A 17594-nucleotide genomic window follows, 5' to 3' on the forward strand; every position below is an offset into this window, starting at 1 on the left:
GCGTGCATGCACACTTGCACACACACAGAGCATACTGACCGTATCAAAGACGGTTGATCGAATGCCTTTTTCTTGAAGAGTCAGTGCACAGATGAGACCAGACATGCCTCCACCAAGGATGGCTATGTTTGGGTTTTTGTTGAGGGGGGAGAAGATCCGGACTTGTTCCCTTATCTTGGGCGGTTTCTTCCTCTTTCCTTCAGAGGTGCCATTCTCTGAAGAGCTTCTGTTCTTGCTAGTCTCATTCTCTAAAGAGGAGCTCCTGTTCTGTGAAGAGCTTGTGTTCTTGCGAGCCCCATTCTCTGAAGAGAAGCTTCTGTTCCTGTAAGAAGCCCCACTCTCTGAAGAGCTCTTGTAAGAACCATTTTGTCTGCTTCTTCCTTGCTCTTGTCTGTTTGCAGAGCCTGCATCTCGCCTTTGTGGAAAGCTTCTGGTGTACACCTTTTCTTCTTCACTCGTCCTGCTGCGAGAAGAAGGCGACGGCGATGGCGATGATGAACGAAATAACTCCACATTGTCTGACTTCTTTCTCCATTGTAACCCGCCTTCTACCTTGCTGCCATCGCTGGAAACAGAGCTCTTCGAAGCAGAAACTATGGAGAAGCCCGGTTCTAAGTGGAGAAAACTTCGTCTGCTAGAGCTTGCAGCTCTCATGGCCTGCTCCGAGCTATGGCGGTGTCCTTGAGCATCATCCGCCTGCACAACGTTGCTCTTGAAGGAGAGGTTTAGGGTTTGTACAGAAGGAGAAGGGATGGAACAAATTCTGCCACTGGCTATGAAGTGATGCCTTGTCGAGCAAGGTTGTAGGCGGAAAGGAGAAGCAGAACTCAGAAAAACCGTGGTGGGGTGCGAGGAGCACATTGGAAAGGGGTTTAGGAAAGAGTATGGCCAAGTTTTCATTTATCAATATAAAGGCATCCTCTCTCTCTCACTCTTATAAGCTTTTCCCAACGGCCATGGATGACAGGTATGAACTCTTGCCCATCTATTGTGCTCTGGTTTCCTGCATCGCAGATCGTCTGCGCACCACCCTTGCGGCACAACAGACTTTGGCTCAAAATAGCACAGTTGGTTTTCTTCAGCATTGATTCTTGGTTCTTGCACACAGCAGCCCTTTCTACCCTAGAGTTGCAGCCTAATCAAGTTTTCCTGACCTTCTAACAGATTAAATACTCCCCACACGGACAAGATAGAGCTAGATTTTCTAGGTCACAGGCTTCGACTTGCCCAGGTACCATCCGAAACCGGGATTTTTCTCACCATTTTCTGTCCATAACGCAAACTATTAGGTTTTACAGGCTCTCCGACGGTTTCAAGACGGAGGTTTGCTTTACATATAGTTTAATTGTTTAGCTTTGCTACCTTTAACACATGAGAAAGCAATCTCTGTTGCAGGATCCGAACTCAAAGCATCTGGGAACCACTGTGTGGGATGCATCAATGGTGTTCGTTAAGTTTTTGGTAAGAACCAAATCGCAAGCTTCCTCCTCCCCACCCCCACCCCCACCCGCACACGCAGACTCTCCACCAAATGAGTAAAAATGCTTGCATTTGAACTTTCTTATGTAGGCATCTGCAAGCAGAACATTGTCTGTTGAACAAAAACAAAAAGGAAAACAAAAATCTATACAGAAAGGGCCTTGGTTCTTTTTCTCTCTTGTTTCTTTGACTCAATCTCTACATGTCCGTTTGAGCTCATGTGGGCTTTGCCTTTCCTAACTTTAGCTCAGAGTCCCACATGTTTGGTAACCTCAATCGGTCCTCTAATTGATTTTGGGCAGGTGTTTCAATTGCTAATAATGTTTTTGTGCATGGCTAATCTTGTGTCATTCCTTTCGAGGGTCGTTTCTGTACTTAATCGATATGATATCTTATGATCTTCACAACATTATGAAGGCTTATTTGAAGTGAGGATCCAATAATTTGGACAAAGTGTGTCTGTGTGCAGCAAAGGCTTATCTTGCAGTTTGTTCCAAGGAAGGTTGCAACAAGTGCATGTAAGTAAACATCATGACCAGTCTTTACAATGGATTATGCATCAAGGTGTTATAAGAATGATGAGGTAAGCCTATCAATAAATCTTACCGTGGCCAGTTGAGCATCTGAAGGGTTGCGTAAGAGACCAATACTCACAAAATAAGCATCAATCCTCTAGTTACCATGTTCATGGGACATGTTTCAGCCCATAGAGTGCCTTCCGTAACGTGCAAACTTTGCTTTTAGAATTGGGAACCACGAACCCAAGTGGTGGTCATGTGCACACACATGGCCATGTCTAATCCCCATCTCTAATCCTTGATTAGGTAGCAGTTTGGGGAAGTCAACAAGGCATTTGCAGGGGTCACATGTAACTATTTGGCCCTCCTACCTCGGTTTCACATGATGAAACCCATACCCGGACACCAGACAGGTGAAAGAAGACATGGGGACAGGGTTCATACGGTTTGATTAAGAAAAAGCACCATTCTTGGTCAAAAAACAAGAAAAAGCAAAAAGTCAAACAGGGTTGGCAGCGAGCCAAGGGCACCATTGGAAAGAGGAGACTGAGCCGGACCAAAAAGGTAAAAGCTTCTTTTTCAAAAAGCAGCTCCAGGGCCAAAAAGCAAGGCCCTGAAGTTAGAAAAACAAACAAGAACTTTTGACTAAAGTTGAGTAATATTTTACTATTAAAAAAACCAAAAGTAAAGCGAAAGCATCACTTTCTGGCAAAAAGCAAGGCTTCTCCAAGTAAAAAAAAAGCATGTGCCTCTCTTGAGCATCAAGATAAAGAAGAACCTCTTTATCATGTTGCCATCTTTGTTGAAGCATGGAGATCATCTTCTCCATCATCATCTATGAACCAAATCATGGAGTTTTTCATCATCACTGCCCGCTAATTTTAGAGCGCCTCCACCAACTACAATGCCACGTCATCATCTGTCCATACTAATGTACAGATCCGTATAGCCGTATGGACTGTACGGAGTGAAAATTTCAAAAAACCTACAAATTTTGCAAACCCTAAAATCGCTCCAAAAACCCTAAAAACTACTTTTTGGATGTTTTTATCGCCCGAAAACCATTAAAACGGGTTTTATATTAGTTTTCTTGCCAAAAAGAGCTTTTCCATGGTTTCCTTCATTGACAAGGTTGTAGGAGGTGTGGAGATTACTCATGGGATGAGCGAGTGATTTTTGGACTTGGATTAGGATCTTGGACTTGGATATGAACTTGGACTTGGATTTGGAGTTGGACATAGAGCTTGGACATGGAGAACTTGGGCATGAAGCTTGGACATAAACATGGAACCTGGACATATAGCTTGGGCATGAAGCTTGGACATGAACATGGAGAACTTGGACATATAGCTTGGACATGAACATGGAACTTGGTTATGGAACTTGGACTTGGATTTGGATCCAGACTTGGATTGGGATCTAAACTTGGATTTGGACTTGGATCTGGTACTAGCCCGGTGAGAGAGACTTGTGGGTCATCCCCGTGGTGTGCTCGGCATCAGAGACCTTGTGCCTCGATATATCGACATCGACTTGGATATCCTACATCGGCTTATCGATTTGTTTTGTATTCATTGATTGTATTGATCCTAGCTAGCGTGCTCGTGGATTGTTCCTGAATAAATTCCTAAAAGGGGGCGGGGCTTGTTCCCCGCTCAATGTGGTGTAGTGTGCAAGATCCCTATTCCCTTCTCTCTCCCCACTCTCTCTATATCTTTATCTCTTGGACAGGTGGTTAAGTCTGTCACTGCACGCCCCGCTGAGCTTAAGGTTTAGCCTTATTTAGGAGATACCCACGCATGGTATAGGGCCATTCATGGGCTGGAAATGCAGTCCCATGCTTGGCCGACAGCAGTAGCAAGGTGGTCTCCACCCATCTCAGTAGGCTGCCAGCATTACACCCCAGCAATCTTGGCATTTTTGGGAATTTTTTTCAGTCCTGGACATATATGAACAGCTGACTACTGTCTACAAACCATCTTGCATAAAAGGGACCTACAAATAGCTAGGCCAATAATTCAGCAAAGTCATCTAATCCCCCTTAGGGATTTGATCAGTCATCAGTAGGTCTTTCATTCCCCTTTTGGGCAGACCAAAGGCCTCAGCAGTTGTACATGTCATAATCTTTTTGTACCATATAATACATTGAACACACAGCAATCTCTCTCTTCTTTCTTTGTCTATCACTGTTAATGTGCATTGACATTCTTAAGCAGGCTTAGGGCTGAGCATCAGTACAGCCAAGGCTTCCGCATGCAACATTGGTATCAGAGCATTCATCAGGCTCGGCCATCAAAAGCAGTGAAGGTCCCAAAAGGCATATATCAGCATGTGTGAAGTTTCCATACCCGGACTAGTAGTCATGCCTTGATTATAGCCACACCCACCCTACCTTCATCGCGTGAGGACCAACCTCCACCCTAGGGGTGTCATACTTGCACCACAAGGGCATTGAAGGAAGGAAAAATGCAAGCAGTTAAGCATTAGGTGAATCCTCATCATTTAGCCCATGGAAGTTAGGTTCTCAAAGGAGTACCTCAGTGGCTTCCCGGGAACAAGATGTGCAACCTCAGTTAGGTGCCATGATCAACCTCAGTCATAAGTCGTCAGTGCGTTAAGGGACGCAGGTATGCAAGCAAAAGAGATAGCCATGGAACAAGATGCACAGTTCTTAACCAGACTTCGAGTAGATTTGAGAAGTGGCAGGAAGTGGCAGTGTTTTCAGCCAAAGTGTCAAAGTGAAGCAATCAAAGTATTAGAAGAAAACAAATAGTCAAAGTTTAAAGTCAGAAGTCCAGGGAGGAAGGATGACAAGTTTCCAACCCATCATCAAGTTTAGCAAGAGGGGATGTCATGTGCACACATGGCCATGTCTAATCCCCATCTCTAATCCCTGATTAGGTAGCAATTTAGGGTAGTCAATAGGACACTAGCAAGGTTCACACATGCAGACCCAAGTGTTTAGCAAGATTCAGCCTCATTTGGGAGATACCCACGCATGGTAGAGGGCCATTCATGGGCTGGATATGCAGTCCCAGGCTTGGCCAACAGCAATAGCAAGGTGGTGGGCACCCTTCTCAGCAGGTCAGCCACATTATAGTTAATGTGGGCACACCAGAAGCCTAGCCGACCAGCAGTCTTGGCATTCTTGTATTTTCCTCGGTGGACATATGAACAGGTGGACTGCTGTCTACAAACCGTCTTGCATAAAAGGAACCTATAAATAGCTAGGCCAATAATTCAGCAAATTCATCTCTTCCTCCTTAGGGATTTGGTCACTAGTTAGTCAATAGAAGGTCTTTCATTCCCCTTTGGGCAAGCCAAAGGCCTCAAAAGTTGTACATATCATAATCTTTTTGTACCATATAATACATTGAACACAGCATCTCTCTCTCTTCTCTCTTTGTCTATCAATGTTAATCTACATTAATGTTCTTGAGCAAGCTTAGGGCTCAGGATCAGTACAGCCAAGGCTTCTGCATGCATCAGCAGTTGTTCCACATATATCTCCTCAAAGTTGCCCTTGAGGAAAGCAGATTTTACTTCTATTTCAAGAACAAGCCATCCCCCTTGCGTTGCCAATGCAAGAACGGTGCGGATTGTAGTTAACCTGGCTGTAGGAGAAAAAGTTTCCAGAAAGTCGAAACCTTCAACTTGTGCAAAACCTTTCGGCGACAAGTCGTGCCTTGTACTTTTCCAAAGTATCATCAAATCTGTATTTTGCTTTTTAAACCCACTTAGTGTCAATTACCTTGCGTCTTAGAGGACGATCTACAAGGTCCCAAGTGTGGTTTTTCAAGATGGAGTCGTATTGCTTGCATGGCTTCCATCTACTTTGAATCCCCTTGTGCTTCAACAAAGGTTATAGGCTCTTGAATTGTGATTGAATCTTGAACACCTCTATCATAAGAGCAAAATTCACAAGATTCTCCTAAGTCCTTTTTTTTGCTCCTCTTACCTTCTGGACCTGCAAATATCTTGAGGCGCATCCTTGATAGCCGGAGGCTATGCTTCATCCAAAAGTTGCCTTTATCACTTAGGGAATGGCTTACCTTTTTGTGGTACAAGCATGCTCTTGTTCTTCATCTTCATAATCCATCTCCATTGGAAATGTTATGGGCTTCCCTCCATCAGAATGCGAGGAATCCCGTGTTGCATGTGGAGGTTATGTTGCTTTGGTGATTTCCTTGTTGCATGATGAAGGAGAAGGAAGCTCCTCCTCCATCCGACGTGGTGGTTCTCAAAATCCCGCATCACGGATCACTATGATCTTCTCTACCTGAGGGTCATAGAGTCGATATCCCTTCGATTCCATGCTGTAACCCAAGAAGATGCATTTCTATCTTTTGGCATTCAATTTGGTCCTATGAGCATCTGGGACATGTACATAATATTTACACCCAAAAACTTTCAAGTAAGCAGTTGAAGGTTTCTTACCGAGGTAGGCTTGTAATGGAGTCATCCCTTTGACGGCCTTTGTTGCAATTTTGTTAAGAATGTACACAGCCATGTTAACTGCCTTAGTCCAAAAGCATTTTAGTAGATTCCTACCATTCAGAATACTCCTTTCCATCTCAACAATAGCACGATTCTTGCGCTATGCAACACGCATTTTACTGCGAAGTGTGAGCAATAGTGAGTTGCCGCTTTATGCCTCTTTCCTTGCAGAAACCCAAAAATTTATCAAACATGAATTCTCCTTAACCTGTTTTAAATTGCTTCAATTTTGCTCCTGTCTCAATTTCGACCAATGCAAGCCATTCTTTTAAACTTCCCAAAATCCTAAGACTTTTCCTTAAGAAAATACACCCAAATCTTTCTATTGTAATCATCTATCAATGCAAAAGAATAGAAAGAACCTCCAAGCGTAATTATATCATGCAACAATGCATCGAGACTGTCAGAAATTGGTGGCAAATGCTCCACTACATCTCTGAAAGAGTTTGCATATTGAGATGCCCATATCTCTCATGCAAAAGTTTGATGCTACTCAAGTCGATCAAGACTGCAAACGCTGGCTAAAAGCTCATACAAGTTGTTCCTCTGAATACCCTTGGCAATGACCTTATTAACTCCATCAGGAATGATTGCACCATTTCTTGTTGAAGTGAACATGCACGTCACGGCCGGTAATGGGCGAGATAGAAAGGAGGTTTCTCTTCATATCTTGTTGAAGTGAACATGCAAGTCATGGCCCGTGATGGCCGAGATAGAAAGGAATATCCCTTTGTGCATTCTTCATTGCTTCGGTGATAGTAACCCTTAGCATATCCAAAGTAATATGCTCCAAAGAAACTTGTGCACTTCCACTTGTGTACCCTGGCATGCCCTCATTCACTATGTGACCACTCATGTCATGTAGAGGCATTCCCTCTTGTTCACGATCACCCATGGTACCAAATTAGAGTTTTTTGGTGCTACCGATGTCAAAATTGAATGTCAAAGGCTTGCGGCGCTCGTCTTGATGAGAGGAACACTCCTACCACCCTGAATCACCACTTTGAACACCCCTATACCTCTCTGCTTTGACTTTTAGCTGAAAGTTAACTATGTGAGGTTGACCATCCAAACGGTAATGGAATTGGGATCTTGTTGGCTCATTTGGAGCTCTTAGATAGTACTCTTAGGCTATGTAAACACTTTGAATTCAGTCCACACTGTTTTGGACTGAATTGGAACTTTAAGTCAGACCAAACTAGTCCCCTTTGCACCCTAAAATGCATTCCAAATCAACTACTTAACGGCTTGTTAGATTTGCCTTAAGATGCCCTTTTAAGACTTTCCAATGCCCTTGAGAGATCTTGAATGGTTTGGGACTGAATTGCACTTTTGTATTCACTGCAGAGTGTAGGAAAATCACAAAAAACATTGGCCATTATCTCCCCGCAATACGGACCAAATCTCAATCATAATCCACTAGCATTTGCCCAATGTCCAATCATCATAACATAATGTCCCAAGTAATCACCACCAAAAGCATACACTTGCCTATGCAACTCTTATACTTCAAACACCACCGAGTGTCAATGGCATGCTCAATCAAGTAACATTTGGCTTCCATAGCCTCGGCATGCTTGCAATGAAGTCAAGTTGTGTGTCGAAGGAGTGCTTTATGCTTGCCGATCTCCCGGCCAAGCATTCCCACCCTCGTACCTAGTCCGAATCTAGGCACAAGTTGGGGCCAAGTCTTCGTATCCAATGTACCTAATCCCCCTCCTTGCCACTTTTCCAAAAGCAAACATGACAAGGAGAGTTCATGCCATGCTCCCCCCGGGCCTCTCCTCCAATGCCCGAGGCACCCTCACAAGCATACTAGATGCTAGGAAATTAAAGTGAAAGTACAATTGAGGTATGTGGATGTAACTTCAAAAGAGAAGATAGGAGCACTTACAATGTGTTTAGCATGACTCATGCTATTTTCATATTATCCATTACAATGAGCATGTACTCATGCTTTCCTTCAATCACCATAGTAGCTCCGATACACCAAATCACATCCAAATAGCATCCAATACCATGTGAATCAAAAGGCATACGATTTGCAAGAATTTTTCCAAAGTAAAGGCTCCCAATGTTAATGTAATCATAGGCTCATGTAGGCATATGCATGCACTTGCTTTAGCCCAAGTTTTGGCACTAATGTGAAATCGCATACCACTGTTTTCATGAACAATACTTCAGCCCTTTGCCTTCACTCCATGGCCATCATTAAAGAGCAAGACAATCAACCAAATGGCAAATAGAAGCTTCAATGGATCAATGGCCACATAAGATGTGATGCTTGCTTAATGCCAAGCAAAGCATCCTCAAGCATCCTCAAGAAAAGGCCAAAAAAATTTAGAAATTATAACCCTAGCTGTACCATACTCATGCATCCTCAAATCACCTCAATGGTAGATACATTGACCATGCAAAGGCCTCCCACTCAAGGCAATGCATACATCATTGCATGTGGCATTCAAGAAAGTAAAGTAAGAACATTCAAGAAGCTAAAATGCAGCCTTCCAAGAATTTTTTTTCAAAAAAAGACTTCTATTAAGTATAAAAAAGACATACAATAATCACAGCTATAAGCCGGAAAAGAATAGAACCACCCCAATATGTAAGGTGATTACAATCACTGAGGAGCATCATGATGCCATGAAAGACTTGTGGGACTAGAGGAAAAGAAAATTCCATGGTCCCACTCCCGCATAAATATAACACGCTTTGCCTACCCAGCACAAGAGGACCCTTGAATACGAGCCCAAGTAGCCATAAGAGTATGGATAATATCACCTCATATAGTACTAATGCGCTGAGACCCAAAAATCTGGACACCCTCAATAGCCTCCATGCATCTAGCTCTCCAGATCTGCCATGCTGTAATACTGGCAACAATCTCCCAACTGGTGTCAATCCTCTGTATGGGGGGCATATAATCAGAGTGAGGGACATCCTACAATAAACCATGCTGGGCAATACCTCTACGAATTAAAATAGCAGAATTTGTGCCACTGCCCTCATAAAAGAGCTACGGACCGGACTGGAAGAGCCAAGCAACTGCCCCCCAAGTCACATGCATGGCTTGACCACTCAATTTGCCATAAGTTGGGCTACAAAATCGCAAATCTGTTGTGCAGTGCTGCAGCCCCATAAACAATGTTGTACAATCTCAGAATCTTCCGCACACCTAGGGCAGGAAGGTGCTACACCGAAAATCGATCTCAACCGATTGGTGGGGAGACCACCATGTAAGAATAACCAAAAGAAATGAGAGATCTGGCTCCTTCTGTATGAGTGCCAAAGTCTATGCCAATATCTACACTGTATCACAGGAGAAATATCATAGCTCTCCCAATGAGGCCTGAGAGTAGGGATCCTATGCATCTGTCGAGTGAGGAGAAGCTTGGCATTCCAAACGGTGAAACTGAAAAAAGAAAGGCTTTTCAAAGGATCGAAGTCATCAATCCACTCCCACTCTATTGGATCGCAATGAAGATATCTGATAGAACTGCCACGGCCCACCATATAACCACAAACACCAAGAGCCATGAGTCACTATCTGAGAGGAGAAGGGTCAATGAACCAATGCTTCCCCGAACGACCAACAATCCTCACTGGACTGAGCCTAGTATCTGGGATGATCTCCTCCATACTACATCTCCTCAATCTCCCTCCAAGCATGATAGAGTAAATGATGCAATCTGCAACCTCCTTGCCTGGGAGATCAATTACCTGCAGAGGTATGCCTATCCTCGAAAAGACTCCCAGCCAACTCGGATGAGGTCCCAGAGAGCCACTCATGCGGAATAGCTGCATCAATTTGATCAATACAAATGCGAGAGCCCCTAAGATGTTGAATGGATGCAACTCTCTGATCCTCCGAAAGACTCTTAAAGGTCTTCCAAGCAAGAACTGTGTATACACATCTCTCCCATCCTGACCACTGCATATAACGAGATGCACCAAGTGGCTGACCAGCCTCATCCCTCATAAGCTCATTCCACATAATAGGTTGTCAGTCAGTCAGTCTCATCCAAAGACCTAGGAGGCCTTTGTTGCAAAAAAGATCTCATGCTTCTCCATGCTTTGACAATGGTTGCAATAAGAGGGGAAGATGGTGCCTTGATATCAGCCTCTGTAAACAAAAATCGTGTGTTGGGCATCCAGTCTCTCTCGACCCGAGGTGTACATCCGGAAATCTGAGACAAGAAAAAATCATTCCAAGGCTAAGTGCCTGGTAGGAAACCTCTAACCACAAGTTTGCAGATCAACACCTTGCACGGAACATCTGGATCAATAATATTCAAGCCCCCCTCTCATTTGGGCTGAATAACTGTGAGCCAAGCTACCCTGGTATGAGTGTCTAAGGTGCCATCCAAACCTGACGAGAGAAAATTGCGAATCAATCTCCGCAATTGACCAATGCACGCACAAGAGAAGCACCAACAAGAGGCAATAAACCAAGCTGAGGCAATCAATACCTGATTAGCCACCAAAGCTCTGGAAGCTAAATCTAATCTCCTGGAGCTCCAATGAAGGAGCTTTTTCCGGATACTCATAAGTACCGAAGCAAACTGTTGTGCAGAAGAAATATCAATCCCAACCTGGCATCCCAAATATCTAGCAGTGCATCCTCTGCTGATCCAAGTAAAACCAAGTTCTACACCCCAAGCAATTCTCGGTGAATCACCCAAAAACCAACAGATTTGTGCCAATTAATGAGTGCCCCTACTGCCAAACAAAACTCCTCTAGTGCTACCCGGAAGGAACATAAGCATATATGTGAAGCCTCCAAGAACATGGCTGTGTCATCAGCTAACTCAAAGTCAAGGTTGTTAGAGGCGTCAGAGGTGTTTGGTACGAGGTGGGTATGGTACGCGCCTCGAAAGACTCGTATTTTTTAGAGACGTTAGAGGCGTGTTAGAGGCGTCTGTTATATATATATATAGTGATAGATAGATATAATATATATATATATATATATATATATATATAGTGATAGATAGATATAATATATATAGTGAAAGTTGAGAGAGAGAGAGAGAGACTAGAGTGTGTATGTATGAGCCTTGAGGGAGGGAGAGAGAGGGTGTGTATGAGAGAGGGAGAGAGAGTGTGTGTGAAAGAAAGAAAGCTGTATTAAATGTTTGCAAAAGGCCAAAATGACCTATGAGAGCGAAATAGTCCATCCTCATCATCTGGATACGTCATCAAGATTCAAGGGTACAAAGTAAAATGAAATGAAATGAAATGAACCGGTAGAGTATAGAGAGCTCCAAAAGTGGGTATAAAAAACATCATTATCCTAGTGTGTTTGAACTTTGAACTTTGAACTTTGAGTCTTGAGAAAGGCTCAAGGGAGGGAGGGAGAGAATGAGGGAGAGACAGTGTGTGTGAGAGGGGCTGCCTTGGGCCCTTAAAGCCCCCGTCTAAAGACTCAAACCAGCAAAAATAAATAAATAAAATAAAATTTGTGGACGCCTCGATGAGGCAGTCGTATGCCTCGAACGCCTTAAACTATTAGAGGCGTGCCTCATAACAACTATGCTCAGAGTCAACCAATTCCTCTTGACTACGAAGAGGCAACCTCAATCCAGAAATACCAGCAGTGGAGCGGAGAAAGATGCTCATGGCCTCTGCAACTATGATATATAATATTGGGGCTGAAGGGCGCCTTCCAAGAAATTTCAAACATGCATAGTAGGAAACGGATAGAAAAGAACATACATTGTTGTAGATCACCTCCCAACCACGATTATAGATATTTCAAACATGCATAGTAGGAAATGGGTAGAAACGAACATACATTGTTGTAGATCACCTCCCAACCATGATTATAGATGTATTGTGGCTTGATTAAGCCTGTTTCTAAGCATTAGCCATGCTTAAGGCTCTCAAAACCCCACAAATCTGCAGGCGAAATCAGCGTATTCTGGCGGCAGCCTCATGATGGCGCATTCTCCATGAAAGCTTGCAAAATTAAGCTTGCTATGTAGCCTTGATCATTCTCAACCAAACCCCCAAGATTTGGTTAGCATTCTACTAAAGATTGAAGCTCATAAGCTCCCAAGATAGAGCAAAGAGAAAGAATACAGTAGAAAACGTTTTGATTAAGGAGGTTAATCATGATTAGCAAAAAACAATTCTCCCAAATTTGGTCATGCCATTCAAATTTTGGAGTGGCTACCCCAAATTTTTGGTCCACACTGACCATAGTCTCCCCAAAGCTTAGAACAACCAAAAAATCAAGAGATTTCCAGCATCCCATAATCATCATGCCCATTTCTTGATCAAGAAATCAAGAAAATCAAGAAAGCAAAGAAAATTTTCAAGAAACTCAAGAAAATCAAGAATTCCAAGAATCTCTCAAATTTTCTTGAATCTAAGATGGAAATGGATCAAAGACGTGGCTCTAATACCACCGTAATGATGGGGAGAGAGAGAAAGAGAATGCACTCATGATAGAGTACCACATGCACTCATAATGGAGTACCACATGCACTCAAGGGAGTACCACCATAGCCATGGAAGTTTGGAGCTCCAAAAAAGTATAATTTGATTAGTCAAAATGATTAGATCCCCTAATTACAATTTGTTCACTTATATACTTGCCCACCTTTTCACACTTATTAATGTTGGGCCCCCATACTTGCCCGACCATATCCATGCCCATGGGCTTCCTTTATGACCAAGCCCCCTTCATTACAAAAGTGTACCTACTCCATGTGTGGGCCGTTATGAGATAACGGTCCAATGTAGCATGTTGCCCATTTGAGAGTGTGCCAAATCTAATCCAAGCCATCTCTAAACCATCTGGCCTCCTAGGCCACATTCCCATGTGAATACGGGGATGCCAAGCACCTAGGCTGCTCAACCATGGGGGCTATACAAACATGAGCTAGCCGATGCCTGGAGCATTGACATCCAACAAATAGTTGACCACTTCAATGGTGGTATAGGACCCCAATGAAGCAAACAAAGAGATCCCATGGATGCTTCTTTGAGGAGAATCAACTAGCTAGATTGGGCTGCGTTTGCACAATAGATGTTGAATCTCACTGATTCCCTAAATGCACAATAGATGTTGAATCATCATGTTCCCCTCCACATATGTTGGTCCCAATATGGGGGTTTCTATGTTTTAACTTGTGTGGTCTACCGTCTTCCATCTCTTCATGGCTTAAGGTGCCCAACCGGTGTGGCTGTCATAACATGTAGTCTATGTTCTGCATGACGGAATTAATTTGAAGCTTTGTGAGTAGAGTCTCATGGACTCAAGTTTGCACTTCAGTTCTTGTCAAGTTTTGGGAAGTATATCTTTTTTCCATATCTCTTTTGAAGTCTTTGTCCAAGCTAGCTAGTTTATATTGATTCTTTCTATCTAAAGCAGTGCAATTTCCCAGCTATCGTGCATTCACGTGCAAGTGTGTGTACCTAGGTATGTGCTTCACGTGCAAGTGTGTGTACCTAGGTATGTGCTTTATTCATCGTGGCTGAGTTACCCCTTCACCTCTGGAAAAGTGATAGAAAGGTAGTTTGATGGACTACCTATGAAGATTTGTCTACTGCAGTGACATATCTTAATGCATGAACGTGCACCTACTCTTGAGCATTCATAATGTGAGTGGGGATGTCATAGCACGTTGTCTATGTTATGCATGATTGATTTGAAGCTTTGTGAGTAGACTCTCATAGAGTCAAGATTGCAGTTGGTTTTTATTAGTTTTGGAAATAGCCTGAACTTTCCATCGGTACATATATTAGGGGTTAGTAGGCTTGAATTCATAGTAACAGGAAACGGCCATTTTCTAGCCAAACTTGCGGAAACTCCATTTCTCTGGAGGCGCGTTTTCATTTTTGTTTATCATTTCCTAATCTTACCTAACGATTTTTCCCACACTTTTCCCCTTGCTAAGTTTTGATTTCTTCCAATTTCTCTCTTTTAAATTATGATTTATCCCAAGTGTCTCCCTCTATTTCTCCCCACTTTTCTCATCATGTCTATTTACATCTTCTGTATAATGTTAAAGACGTGTGGTTTCCTCCTGTTTTGGTTTCCTAGTTTCACGCCGTTTTGTTGCAGACATCATCAGTTTCCATTGCATGCAACTATGCCTGAATGGCTGCTACCCTGCTACCAGGGGATGTGAACATCGGCAGAGAACAGGCATTGGCAATTATTGGTGATGGAGCAGCTTGTTTAGTGTAGGGGTCACTCTATTGGTTAGGGCCACTCTCCGAAGTGTTGTTTCTAAAGATGTAGCTGCTGCCCCTGTGGTGTTGACCAGGCAGAAGCACCAGCACCAGCACCAGCACCATGATGACTGCAGGTATTTTCCCTAGAAAAAGCTTTCCTTGGTTGGTCAAGCAAAAGAGCATGAGTGTCCCTGCTTTTGTAGAAGCATTGTGGATGCCACTGTAGCACTGTCACCTTTGCCATTTGCAGCCTACATTTATGAAGCACTGTTAGGCTGAATTTGACTAAAGCCTTGCAGCAGCAAGGTGGCATCTGCTGCACCTGGAAAGAAAAGACAACAATCATGTCAAGCTTTTCATATAGTTTCTGGCCGGTGTCTAGACGCATCAAGAACCACCAGATCTGTCAACTGCACTCATCATCAATGGGCCTCAATCAGCCATGAACCTCTCTGTCTCTAGCTCTAGCCAGCAGGAAGCTGCTCAATCCTGAAGCCAAGGAAAGAGAGAGATTTCCGGTGGACATTCTTTATTGATCAATAGAGGGACAGTTTAATCATTTGTGGATGAGCACTTGACTAAGCTGCCATGGGGGCTGAAGAATTTCTTTCCCTGCAAAACCTATTTTTTCTTTAAAGAACTTTAAGTCCACTATGTCATTGGCTCTGTTGAAGTCCAGAAGTGGGTTGGGCAGGTCTTGTTCCTAAAGTTGAAGATGCTTTTATTTAAAATCAGTCCCACTCCCGTGAACAAACTTTTCTTTCTTTTTCCTTGGTCTTGGCTAGTTGTCTTTTGTGATTCTAATATAGTCTTTGAAAGTGATTGACTTCTAGTGCTAATGACAAGAAGGGAGCTATCCAGTTCTTCCTAACTGTCTGGTGACACATGGGTTCATGCAGGAGCAGAACTGCAGGAAGGGAGAATTCAGCCACTCAAGACTTGCGGGCAAAAGGGTCGTTGAAGTTGGAGCTGGATGTGGACTGGCTGGTCTAGGTGGGCACCCAAAATGCTTCCTTAAGTTATCTCATGAAGCATACAAAATGACTACATATGTTGTTTGCCATACTAAGTTTTAAAGTTTCAATTTGGTCCTACGCACCATGTGACTCAGGCCTTTATCACTTGCTGAAACAGGCATGGCATTATTAGGCTGCCATGTAGTAGCCACGGACCAAGTTGAGGTGCTTCCTCTTCTAATAAGAAATCTAGAACGAAACATGACCCGAGCCAAGCATTCACCTTCAGAAAGTCCTTATTTAGGTCTGTATCATATCAATGACATGCTATGTTTGATTTATTGAAGATTAAAGGAACAGTTTTGAACTCTTTTGAATTAACTTTTTTAGAAACAGGTTCTTTGCTTTCTAATGCTGAAGGTTTAACACACTGCTTGGCCATTATCTAGGGTCTTTTGGAACTACTGAAGTTGCGGAACTCAATTGGGGTGATCCAGTGCAGATCCGGGCTCTGAATCCCCCCTTTGACTACATTATTGGCTCAGATATTGTGGGTTTTTCTTATGGCAGTGTATGTAATCGCAAGTAGCCTGGCTCCATGTTGCAACATTTCACTTGTCTGTTTCTGCTCTATCTTTGTGCTCATACAGGTATACAAAGAGCAGCTATTGGAGCCACTCCTTACAACCTTGCTTGGTTTAGCAGGGCCAAAGACCACTATATTGGTGTGCCTCCGGCTTCTTCACTACTAACTCCACTCTATAATATCTGCCACACTTTCTAGACCCTTTCTTAAGATTTAGTTCATATTAACCATAACTACGCAATATATTTTACTTGGAGAATTCCTTCTGATAAGTCTGCTTCAGGTTTCCAAGATCTTTACCTTACACTTACACGTCCGTATGCTGTAGCTGGCAAATGAGTTTCGTTCTAGCAGTGTACATGAGAGAATGCTACAGCTATGGAAGGAGAACTTTACCATGAAGATTATTCCTAGATCAAAGGTATCATGTCAAAGCCAGGCTTGTCACACTCCCTCTTCATTCTAATTAGTACCACAGCTTGGGCACTTCCTCCAAACCTCAAATATATCCCTCACTCTTTGCTCTGGCTTGGTGTAGATGGATTCTAAATATCAACACGAGAACATACAACTATTCATCTTGAAGCCGAAGCTGTTTGGGTCTGTGTTGCAAGAAGAATGCAGTAAACAGACAGTCCAAGGACTTGATGGGGGCGAAGAGTGCAGTGAGGATACTGGGGAGTTACTACAAGAAAGCTTCACACCTGCAGAAAACTTTGTTTCTTCCAATGCATCGGAGAGTAGAAAGGAAATGAAGCCAAGCAGCAGTATGCAATCAGTTAGTGCAAATGTGCAAGCACTACAGATCCAGGAGGGAGATGCAGCCCCCTCTGCTAATCTGGATACAAACAACAGCAGGGAGGAGAGTAGCTGCTGCAGTAAACCAAATGACTGGGAGATTCGTAGACTAGGCTCTATGGCAGCAAGACTACTTCACAATGTCTTGTAGCTTTAGGATATGTGCCAAGCAGGCTCAACTCTTGTAAGTCAAGCATGCTTAGAAGCCTGGTTGTGCAGCATACATTCACTTGTGTATGGTACGACTGACGTTCATGCTTGCCCTCAATATTATAAGGACCATTTTTCCAAAACACTTGTGACACGTCTGAAAATTAACCGAGTTTTGGAGTTCTCTTATGTATGTCATCATAGCCACCTCGTCACTCTTCTGGATATTCTCCACAAGATCATGAATAACTGTTGAAATTTAATGATCTGTGTAATTATAATCATAAGACCTTAAATCGCTGGAAGCGTGTGTGTGGGAGAATGGGCGGCCAATGCCCTAATTTACTTGAAAAGCTACATATTTGGCAGAAAGGCTGGTGAAGCAAAGGGCTCTGCAGAAGACAAATTGGAGGTGTCCAGCAAGTT

At 43.2% G+C, this 17594-nt stretch overlaps 2 protein-coding genes across 5 annotated transcripts in view; one reads left to right on the forward strand and one right to left on the reverse strand.

Moving 5' to 3' along the window:
* Nucleotides 1–900, reverse strand: part of LOC147622983 (FAD/NAD(P)-binding oxidoreductase family protein) — a 99054-nt gene extending 98154 nt beyond the window's left edge. The window contains exon 1 of the mRNA XM_086821007.1: nt 40–900. Within this exon, the coding sequence (XP_086677133.1) occupies nt 40–900 (861 nt within the window). The remainder of the gene's footprint in view (nt 1–39) is intronic.
* Nucleotides 836–17357, forward strand: LOC147622984 (S-adenosyl-L-methionine-dependent methyltransferases superfamily protein). 4 transcript variants are annotated; one of them, XM_086821010.1, is made up of 10 exons: nt 836–967; nt 1165–1231; nt 1396–1461; nt 1949–1997; nt 15578–15671; nt 15813–15938; nt 16084–16184; nt 16285–16359; nt 16549–16641; nt 16759–17357. In XM_086821010.1, the coding sequence occupies exons 3-10, from the start codon at nt 1433–1435 to the stop codon at nt 17167–17169; spliced, it is 978 nt and encodes a 325-aa protein (XP_086677136.1). In that variant the 5' UTR covers nt 836–967; nt 1165–1231; nt 1396–1432; the 3' UTR covers nt 17170–17357. The 4 variants fall into 4 exon arrangements, with proteins under 4 accessions (XP_086677136.1, XP_086677135.1, XP_086677134.1 ...); XM_086821011.1 differs by lacking the exon at nt 836–967 and adding an exon at nt 982–1067; XM_086821009.1 differs by lacking the exon at nt 1949–1997 and having other exon boundaries at nt 840–967.
* Nucleotides 17358–17594: the final 237 nt, after the last annotated feature.

The sequence above is a fragment of the Cibotium barometz genome, chromosome 27, assembly GCF_041138505.1.
Source record: "Cibotium barometz isolate CiBa-2024 chromosome 27, ASM4113850v1, whole genome shotgun sequence".
In the NCBI taxonomy this organism is placed as follows: domain Eukaryota; kingdom Viridiplantae; phylum Streptophyta; class Polypodiopsida; order Cyatheales; family Cibotiaceae; genus Cibotium; species Cibotium barometz.

Bases quoted from the DNA above. Each gene is read 5' to 3' on its own strand.
- LOC147622984 (XM_086821009.1), top strand. From the start codon at position 885: ATGGCCAAGTTTTCATTTATCAATATAAAGGCATCCTCTCTCTCTCAC. The intron at 15,672-15,812 runs GTGGGCACCCAA...TTGCTGAAACAG, and splicing joins ATGTGGACTGGCTGGTCTAG to GCATGGCATTATTAGGCTGC. The intron at 16,360-16,548 runs GTGTGCCTCCGG...CGTATGCTGTAG, and splicing joins GGCCAAAGACCACTATATTG to CTGGCAAATGAGTTTCGTTC.